Genomic DNA, 10,953 nt, shown 5'->3' with positions numbered 1-10,953 from the left:
ATTAATTAAAGGGAATCCTAACCAAATTAAGTCCTTTTTAATTATTATTAACGGAATTAATTAAATAAATAATTAGGGATTGAAGGCCATAACACGGGGTGTTACACCACCCGTGGTAGTACCCGCGGGGTACATCAAGGTCCAAAATTCAGCATTCGCGAAAAATCACTTTTTAGGCCAAGTTCAAGTTCAAGTCCAAATGACCCCAAATCTTCCACACAACAAAGATATGACTTGAACCTATGAATAGCTCATACAATAGCATCCAAGAACCCTAAAATACAAGCTCTAAACATGCATTATCACAAGATCATGCATCAATCACTCAAACACATCAAGAATGTCACATAGAAGCCAACAATCATTATTATCAAGTGAAAATAGGTTTTGTGTAGCATGGGTTACCTCTTGTAGACCAAGAACACCTTCTTCAACCTCAAAGCAAGACCAAAGCTCCTCTAGATCAACCTAGCACTTCACCCACCACTAGATCTTCTAAAAACTCCCAAAACCCACAAGGTAGAAGAAAGATTTAGAGAAAAGATGGATGAATCTTGTAAGGAAAAGGTAGGGAAGGAAAGATCTTACCATTCCTAGCCTTGTAGTGTTGGAAAGTTGAAATCTTGGTGGAAGACTATGCAAAGCTCGGAAGTTCCCTTTTTGACTTGGAGAGCAAGCTAGGATTCTTTTAGAGAGAGGTTGGAGAGTTTTTAGAACTTTGGCTAGCATGGAATGAAGACAAGAGGTCATGCTAGGGCAACATGAGCACCTCTCACTAGTGAAAAGACCAAGTTACCCTTACTAAGGTTTGGATGAATAAGGGATTGAGGTACAACACACAAGGCACAAGGTACACCAAGAAGACTAGTCAATTTCTAGTCCTTCGACTATGAAATTTCAGGATTTTAGGAAGAAGTTACCAAGGAAGACTATGATTAATTCCTTAATTAATCCCAATTAGCATTTAGATTTACGGGATGTCACAGTGTTACTTTCCTCCCTTCCTACACTCCCGTATGAATATCACTTGTTCAAAAACAAGTTTTCTTCTTGCTTCCAACTTCTGAGACTCTGTAGATGATCTTCAATGTACTGCAAGTCTCTTGTTGATGAAGATATAACACTCTTGAATGATTTCTCCTGATAGCTCTGTATCTGAGTGTCTTTCTCTCTCTGACTGATCAAGTATAGCACTTGACTTTTATGCTATATTTAGCTCTATTTTTAGAACTCTGTAGATATTTCTTTCTAAGCTCTCTGAGTTCTTTTTCTTTTCTCACTTGAAGATTTTCAAATATAGCTCTTTTGCTCTCTGCTCTTTGTTCGTGAGTTCGTTTTCTTGTTCTTCCATGTTCTTCAAGTCTTCATATCTTCATCCTTATATAGCTGATAATGAGAATCTGCCCGTTGAAAAGAGACGATCTAGCTGATAATGAGAATCTGCCCGTTGAAAAGAGACGATCTCATTTTTGAATTCTTGTATCTTTTGTCAGAGATCTTATCTTATCTTCTGGCAAAGTGTCAGAAAGATAATCTAGTCGAACTTTCTTCTGGTGTTCTCATTTTTCTCATGTATCTCATTTTTGAATTGTGTTCTGGTGTTTTATGTAGAACAGATGTATCTCATTTTTGAATTGTGTTCTGGTGTTTTATGTAGAACGGCAGATGTATCTCATTTTTGAATTGTGTTCTGGTGTTTTATGTAGAACGGCAGATGTATCTCATTAACGGCAGATGTATCTCATTTTTGAATTGTGTTCTGGTGTTTTATGTAGAACGGCAGATGTATCTAATTTTTGAATTGTGTTCTGGTGTTTTATGTAGAACGGCAGACGGTGTTCTCATTTTTGAATTGTGTTCTGGTGTTTTATGTAGAACTGTAGTAGTTCTTGGGATTTAAATGCTTAATATTCTTCAATTTAATCCCATACTAGTTTAGACTAGTATTTCCCCAATTGTGAAATTGCATCCCAATTGCCAATTGCCAAAGCCAACTCGTATTTCCCCAATTGTGAAATTGCATCCCAATTGCCAATTGCCAAAGCCAACTCTGTAGTGGTTCTTGGGATTTAAATGCTTAATATTCGTGAGTAAAATTCAAAGGATAATATATGAGTAAAATTTGAGAGTAAATGTAATAGAACTTAGCAATGAATAGGTTGAGCAACAAAAAAAAAAAAACAATGCATTATTAGTAGGAAAAATAGTATTTTAAATTAAATAAACGTAATCTTCTAACTTAAGAGTTATTATTTTTAGCATTTTGATTGCAATTTGTTAATGTACGTAATTCGCAATTTATTATTATTACAATTTAACTTTTTTTGAAGGTCAACCAATGTGGTTGTATTTATAGATAAACTGAAACAGAATCTGGTGGGACATCGTCCCAGTACATAGCTGTAGTCGAATTTAAAGCTAAAGTAGCTAAAGTATGTGCTAATAAATTCTGTAGTCTAGGAACAAAATTGACTGAGCAAAAACTTAAAGTAGACATAAAATTCCTGCAACTATCGATAGCATATCCAACATATGACCTGGACGGGGTATTCGGTGCGCATAGGTAACGTTGTAGCGTCTGGCAGTCAGTATGTAGTTGTATTGAATCTTCGCCACGTCCTCTTAACCATGATAAAACCCCTTTACATGCGTATGCCTCAGCCATGAGTGGGGAAAAACAATCCAGTAGTGGGGCGCTGAAAGCCGAGACATAGTGATTGTCGGCATCTAGTAGTACCGCCCCCACCGCTGCTGAGCTGGTATCCTGGTGATAACTTGCATCCATGTAGCATCTCCTGGGTGTTGATGTTTTCGCGGCGTGGCCGGATCGTGGCAGCGGCGGTTGCTGCATGCCTTCGGCCACAACGGAGGCCACCGTTTGGGGGCCAAACTGCTGTACAGCATGACTGGCTCCATCGGTCGTGCGGTGGTCCCTTGTGGTTGGTGTGGGCGTTCGGTGGTGTAGCGTGTTCCATGCTTGCATAGTGGCCATAGCTGCCACAAGCACCTTCTTTGGCAATGGTAGATAGGCATCCCACAGCTCTGTTTCTTGCTCTCCATATATGATATAAAATAGAAGTGCATACAATATTCCATTAGGGGCCGTTTGGTTCACGGAATGTTAGATTACCTTAGGGAATGTTAGATTGCTGGGAATGTTAGATTACTGGGAATGTTAGATTCCCGTGTTTGGTTAAAATTGGGTATGTAATATAATCATGTTTGGTTTAGGGTTATCTTTTATACACACTATAATATCCTTAATATATTTTCATATATTTTAATAAATTTAAAAATTAAAATAAATAAATAAGATAATGGTATCATATATAATTACATGATTTTAAAATATTAACTAAAATCTTGAACTTAAGAAAAAAAATTATTTTATATGCTAACATAACATAATAAAAATAAAAAATATATAATTACATATATATATATATATATATATATATATATATATAACATAACCAAGGTTATCTTACATAACCTAAAAAATTGAAGGGAATCACATTCCCTTCAAAATCCTATGTGGAGGGAATGTGACATTCCTTGGGAATCTTATATTCCCTAAGATAATATGAACCAAACATGGGAATATGAGTTCTGGAATGTCACATTCCCTTGGTTATGTTATATAACTAGAACATTTAATAGTGCACTAAACTATTCAGGGAAAATATTTGTCACAATGTTGGGGAGTGGGAGGTTAGATTGGCTCCAAATGGATCTTGCATAATCACACGATACTAATGCATGTAAAATATTTTCATGAGCGATCCCACCCATGGCACACATCGGGTCCACTTCTACTCTCTTTATTACAATTTAACTAATTTGCCATTCACCAAACATTCTAATATGCCATGCACTATACTCACAATCCATCACTTATTGCATAACGAAAGAAATAAAATAAATAAGGGACACATTATAAATTCATGAAATTGAATTTTAGGTTAAACAAGATATGGGTAATTTTGTTTCAAAGTTATATTTTTTATTCCTAAAATTTATGGAATTGAAATACTAAGGGAGCATAGAATTCTAATTCCAAAAAAATAAGGGAATTTCAATTTCACAGGACATTGTATCGTGAGAAGTAGTAGAAGAGATAAGAAGGCGTAAGGAAAAAGAAGAGGGTGGACTAACAAGCCAGATTCTGAAGCTGAATCTGAATGAATTTTTGTTCTCTTTCAATAACAGATGTAATGCTTTTTTTTGCCTGTTTCACCAAATTTAAAGGTTCAAATGTGCTAAAAGATGCCACAGTCTGACAAACAAAATTATTTCAATTTAGAAACTGTACTTGTCACGACTGCAGTTCAGGAATACAAATGAGATGGTTCATAGCTAGTCCTGTAAATTTATTCAAGTGAAGCAACATGCCTGAAATGTTCTGCATAGTTGTACAAAAGATAATCCATCGGGGACGAGCATATGAAGATGAGTACAAAAGGAAATCTTTCGAGAAAAAATTAAGGTGGACATGAGAATCGCCACTAGCTTAACCAGTAAGAGCAGCGTTAAGGGCGCTGTGTACATCCACACCAATCTGGGCTTCGGCTTTCTCAATATCAGTTGAAGCGGAGTTTAGCTTCTGTGTGAACTCAGCGAGGCCCTTTTGCACAAGATTTGCATCAAATCGGTCAAGTGGCACAGCTTCAACAGCAATTATATCCGCGAAAGAATTTGCATGGATGAAAGCGAAGCCGCCACTCACAAAGTATTTATTCACGTCATTACCTTCGTGAACTGACATGACACCAGGCTTCAGCTCAGCAATCGTGGCCACATGGCCAGGTAGAACACCCATCTGTCCTGTAGTTGCAGGGATTATGACCATGTCAACCTGAAAAAGGGGAGGAATCAGTTCTTCATATTCAAATAATCCTTGGCCCCTTGGCCCCCAGCATAGGTTGAGCAGAATACAATTTATTTCATTCATTGTAAAAGCCTATTTTTAATTCTAGCCAAGTAGCCATTGCCCTTCTGGTGTGTCCTTTGCCATCCACCATCAAAATAGGACTATCATGTTGTTTTCAAGCACACACATAGACACACGTAAACAGATCATGGCCGAGGGACAGTCAGAACCCGCAACAATGTATATTTACTTAATTGATAGTAACCGAGTTTATTTTCCAACTAAACCAGCCTAACGTATCCATATAAATCGGTGCGGCATAGGTAACACAAGGGCTCTACAGGAAAGCTAGTTGATGATGCCACAGTAACAGTAAGAAACAGCCTTGAGCTTATGGTGATTTCACTCTCCTACTTTAATTAAATCAAACCCGTACAAATGCAGCATCACATAGTGACTAGGGATCTTATAGTTTTATTTAACTGTAGCATATCTTACCATATGTGTGGCCGAATAAGTAAAGATCTATGCACAAAGTAAACAAACACATTTTCCCTTTGATAGGAAACTATTAGGAGGTAAACAGCCATCTTTTTTAGTAGAATATCAAGAGCTAGTGAGTGAAGGAAGTACAAGAGATCCATCATAACAAGAATTTTTAGAGATTGCTGCAGGAAACTTAACCAAACGATTCAACCAAGGAGAATAAACTTCGGAGAACCGATGTCCTAGAACACATTTCCTCCGATGAGTGGAACTTAGTTGAAGTATTTGTGACCAAGGAGAAATGTTAACAAGCAATGTCTTTTCTCTAGAAACCTACTTCAGATACAAAATCTCTCTTCCAAATTTAGTCCAAACTTATGATGAACTTTGTCATCCACAAAAGCAAAAGTGTTTCTCCAGGGTGTTAAACACCAGTTGATATATAATGACGCTACATGAAATCTAGAATCCTAGCATATTCACCCATGCACATTTAGATGGTTTTGTCAAAAATAAAAAATATAGTAACTCTTGAGCGAGACATCCTAGGCATTTACAGATACTTATCTACCTGAAATACTTTAAGAAGTAAATCCATAACTGAAACAAGGACTCCGCATCAGCAACTTTATTATAGACATTAGAGAAGGATATTTAGGATCAACAAGAGTTGTTGAATACCTTGGTACCAATGCAATTAAGATAAAAAGGACCAGCAAAAGCACTTTTTTCAATCTCCAATAAATTACTACTAGTATAAATTATACTAATTTCAAGTATTTCAATTTAAAAAAAAAAAAACAGTTTTAAAACTGTCTCTAATAAGGGGAACCAGTATTCCAATGAAGCCCATGAACTCTGAATCTGAGGACCAAGATCAAGATCAAATCTTGGTAATTCAAACTTCATAAATATTAATCTGTTTATATAATCCGCAGCAACACAAAGAAATGATCAGAGTTCTCAAAAAGAATGAAAAAAAAAAAATTGAAAATACAGTATAAAAATATAGATATCCTAAAACATATTACCCTCAAATTTTACTTTTTTCTTTAATTGTTTAGGTTTTAGGGTTAAGATCAAATCTTTACAATTCAAACTTCATAAATATTAATCTGTTTATATAATCCGCAGCAACACAAAGAAATGAACAGAGTTCTCAAAAATAATGAACATACATTATAAAAATATAGATATCCTAAAACATATTACGCTCAAATTTTACATTAAAAAAAATGTTTTTGGCCATAAACTTTAACCGCATTTCACTAACACCTAAAAAGCTCCAATCTAAAATGTCCATAGACGACTAAATACGATACTCCGGAAACTAAAGGGAAATGAAAGCCCCACATATATCTATATATATACCTCTTTGCCGGCGAGTTCGGATGAATAAGGAAGGACGAAATTGACGGTGAGCTTGGAGGGGATGGAGGATGGGGTGGCGGGGCGAGGGGACATGTACGCCGATGGGGTCTTGGGCGGGTCAACGTTGGGGATTACTTTCTTCCAGGCCTCCAGGAAAGTAGAATCCGCGGCAGGCTCGGCGGGCAGATCTGTGGAGAAGGGGCGACGCCACCTCATTGTGGCGGCGCGACCTAGGAGTCTAGAAGAGTGCCTGAACATGGCGGCGGAGACCGGCGGCGATGAAGGTTGCGATTTGTCGGAGCTTTTAGAGAGAGGAAGATTGAGAGGGCGAGAGATGTTTCTATGAATCTATGCTCTTCTCTTCTCTGCTCAGCTGCCGCACTCTTACTGTATCAAATGGGCCTGCCAATATAATGGGCCCGGCCCAATAGCTCATTGCAGTTCATTCAATGATTTTTTTTTTTTTTTGAAAGTCAAGGAAACCGAATTGCATTAAATTGTAGAAGAAACAAAGGGAGGTAGAATATCCCTCCAGACATTACGAGTATCAATCGCACTAACATGCTTAGCTAAGGCATGAGCTACCGTGTTGGCATCTCTGCGTACAAATTTAATGGAACATGAATGAAAAGAACGAAATAAACGCAAACATGAATCTAAAATAACACCGAGGTACGAACGATAGGAACTCGCTTCGTGAAAGCTAGAAACAAGGACCGCACAATCCGAATAAATCACAATGTTGTGGTAATTGTGTTCTTGCAACCATGATAGGGCTTCTCGTATCGCCATGGCTTCAGCTAGGAGCGGAGCATACGGACATACAAGAGGACCGTTAGCAACCGCAACAAAACCGCCCTCTCTGTTACACACATAAAAACCGTACACCGGAGACGCGCCAATGAAGCCGGCGTCCGTGTAGCAGCGAGCCGCATCCGGCGGCAGCGAGTCCGAGCATACCGGTGCAGTTGGCGGTATGGGGGCAGCTGGGATAGGGGAGGCAGCCGGTGTGTTGCTCGATGCCCAAGCAGCCCAAGTGCTCTGAAAACCGTGACATAAATGCAAGGGGGTCGATAGAACAAAATCCCAAACAGCCATATTTCGAGCTCTCCAAATTTCGTAGAGTATTCCACATATCTGTTCTTTTAGAAACCCAGCAGATATTACTGAGCTTCCCAACCAAACCTCCACCCATTGCATAAAATCATAACCATCAACGTTAGGGATAAGAAGACGTGAAACATTCCACACACGTCTAGCATAAGTACAAGTACATAAAATATGCATAATATCCTCCTCACAAACACCACAAGCCGGGCAAATATTAGGAATCTCTACTCTTCTTCTAACCAAGTTAGCAATAGTTGGCAAAATATTAGAAAGGGCTTTCTAAAGAAAAATCCTCCATTTGGGAGGGACCTGGAGCTTCGAAATGTTATTCCAGACTGCATCAGGGGTGCTGATCAACTCCCCCAGGCATTTATAGTCATCCTTAACAGTATATTGTCCCCCTAATATCCCCTTCCAATACCAATCATCCTTGAAATTAATACTCACTGGGAAGTTCATTCAATGATTCAAATATGATGATCCAAATTAAATATGCTACATATAGAGAGAAAAAGTTACCACTATCTATTTATTTTTTTAAAATGACCTACTTTCAAAAAAAAAAAAAAAAAAAAAGACCTACATACAATTATGAGGAAAAAACTATATATATCTAAAATCTAAAAATGAAATTAATACTCACTGGGAAGTTCATTCAATGATTCAAATATGATGATCCAAATTAAATATGCTACATATAGAGAGAAAAATTTACCACTATCTATTTATTTTTTTAAAAAAGACCTACTTTCAAAAAAAAAAAAAAAAAAAAAAGACCTACATACAATTATGAGGAAAAAGCTATATATATCTAAAATCTAAAAACATAATAAGTGTGAATGAAAGTTATACCCCCTGATTTATGTCTGTTTTTTCCGTTAAGTATTTTTGTACATTATGCTATAAAGATTGTACATTAAAAGATTTTGGACAAACATACCCTTACCGTTATAACTTCCGTTATCTTTTCCACTATTGTTACCATGCACATGCATCCACCATATATTTTCTTATCTTCTTCATTAATAATAATACTAGTTTTTTGCGCGCATTGCGCGATTGAGATAATGCATAATGTTTTTTTAAAAAATTTTTAAAATAAGTACTTTAAAATATATCAAGACAAGATTATATTGGAACTATTCATGCATAGATAATTGAATGTTGAATTTGTGTATTTAAATAGGTAATTCTAAGTTTACAAATGCAAGATAATATAGTCAAGATTGATTATAATTGTCAATAAAATAATTGTATGTGTATGGTTGAAACAAAATACGGGACATAAGGGAGAGCAAATAAAAATTAGGACATAAACATTAAATATATACTAATAGTGAAGAGCTAACTGCTGATTGCCAAACAATGACATTGTAAGATAGTTTCTCACTTCAATTTGTTGTGTGATTTGAATACTCTTTTTGTCGATAAATCCCCCGAGTAGTTAATATGATTGGCTTAATTATATATTTTTTTTTTATTTTTTTATAATAATTAATAATAATAATAATAATAATAATAATAATAATAATAATAATATTATTATTATTATTATTATTATTATTATTATTATTATTATTATTATTATTATTATTACCCTTAGGTCATTTTACATGTTAATCTAAACGGTTAATTTTTTCAAATATCTTTTTACCAACCGTTGATATAATTCACTGGTCAAATCCGCTAACAGTTGATTATCAAACAAGGACATTGCGAGGTAGTTCTCACTTTAATTTATTGTGTGATTTGAATACCCCTTTGTCAACGAATCCCCCAAGTAGTTAATATGATTGGCTTAATTATATATATATATATATATATATATATATATATATTATTTTTTATAACAATTAATAATAATAATAATAATAATAATAATATTATTATAATTATAATTATTATTATTATTATTATTATTATTATTATTATTATTATTATTATTATTATTATTATTATTATTATTATCCTTAGGTCATTTTACATGTTAATCTAAACAGTTAATTTTTTCAAATATCTTTTTACCAACCTTTGATATAATTCATTGGTCAAATCCGCTAACTGCTGATTATCAAACAAGGACATTGCGAGGTAGTTCTCACTTTAATTTGTTGTGTGATTTGAATACTCTCTTTGTCAACAAATCCCTCAAGTAGTTAATATGATTGATTTTATTAATTATATATTTTTTAATTTTTCATGGTATTAATAAAATAGTTGGTAAATAAATATATAGCATTATTTTGTATTATAACTTTGATATTTAAATAAAAAATAGTGCACAAAAAAATAATAGACAATGTACTGAATATAAATAATTGATGAATTTGAATGTAAAGAATTTTTACATTGGAGAAAAATAAAGACAATATAACTAATGAAATTATTTCTCTTAATTAATTTATTGATAATGAATAATTTGTTTTTAATAAAGACACTGTAGGGACAATGTATCGAATATAATTAATTGATGAATTTTAGTATAAAGAATTTTTATATTGTGAAAATAAAGACAATATAACTAATGAAATTATTTCTCTTATTTAATTTATTGTTAATGAATATTTTATTTTTGAATAAAGACATTGTAGACACATAATTCTAAATTAAAGAAATGTATATGTATTATTTTTTGTTGTAGCTACTGAATTATTAATTAATATAATAAGAGTAAAATAGAGTACTAATTATGCCAACTTTGATTGGGATGGGGTTCGAACCTAAGACCTTTGTTATTGAAATCAATGAGTAAGTTAACGGTGAACTAACAGAAATTAACGGAAAAGATAATATTTAACGGAAAAGTTAACGGATAATTACATTCATTAAGGATAAATTAGGTAATCTTAAGGAAAAAATAAAATTTGATCAATCTGAGTCATTCATTTGATTAAAAAATTTGACCGCCATTTTTTCTACCCATTATAGGCCTAACTCTCTTGGGCTCTTATTAGTATAGTAGATATACACATTAAATATTTGAGTTATATGTTAATTATTTCATAAATATAAATATCAAATTTATAAAAATGATTTACATTATTATTATTATTATTTAGAATAATTTAAATATCTAAAATATAAATAAATTTAAAATTTTAATATAATGTATTAAT

The 10,953-nt window shown here is 34.1% G+C and overlaps 1 protein-coding gene across 1 annotated transcript; it reads right to left on the bottom strand.

The window, feature by feature from the left end:
* Positions 1-4,280: 4,280 nt before the first annotated feature.
* LOC109179399 (ATP synthase subunit delta', mitochondrial) lies at positions 4,281-7,098 on the bottom strand. The gene is made up of 2 exons (XM_019328895.1): positions 6,728-7,098; positions 4,281-4,855 (listed from the first exon to the last, which is right to left on the bottom strand). Exons 1-2 carry the CDS (start codon positions 6,983-6,985, stop codon positions 4,511-4,513), a joined length of 603 nt encoding a protein of 200 aa, XP_019184440.1. The 5' UTR covers positions 6,986-7,098; the 3' UTR covers positions 4,281-4,510.
* Positions 7,099-10,953: the final 3,855 nt, after the last annotated feature.

This window comes from Ipomoea nil, unplaced genomic scaffold (genome assembly GCF_001879475.1).
Source record: "Ipomoea nil cultivar Tokyo-kokei standard unplaced genomic scaffold, Asagao_1.1 scaffold0900, whole genome shotgun sequence".
Lineage (NCBI taxonomy): Eukaryota > Viridiplantae > Streptophyta > Magnoliopsida > Solanales > Convolvulaceae > Ipomoea > Ipomoea nil.
This window is presented reverse-complemented; position numbering and strand designations above follow the sequence as displayed.

What these genes read in the sequence shown, in the direction of transcription:
- LOC109179399 (XM_019328895.1), bottom strand. Translation starts at nt 6,985, where the DNA reads ATGTTCAGGCACTCTTCTAGACTCCTAGGTCGCGCCGCCACAATGAGG. An exon ending in CCGAACTCGCCGGCAAAGAG is followed by an intron (nt 4,856 to 6,727) that starts GTATATATATAG and finishes CCCCTTTTTCAG; the next exon opens with GTTGACATGGTCATAATCCC.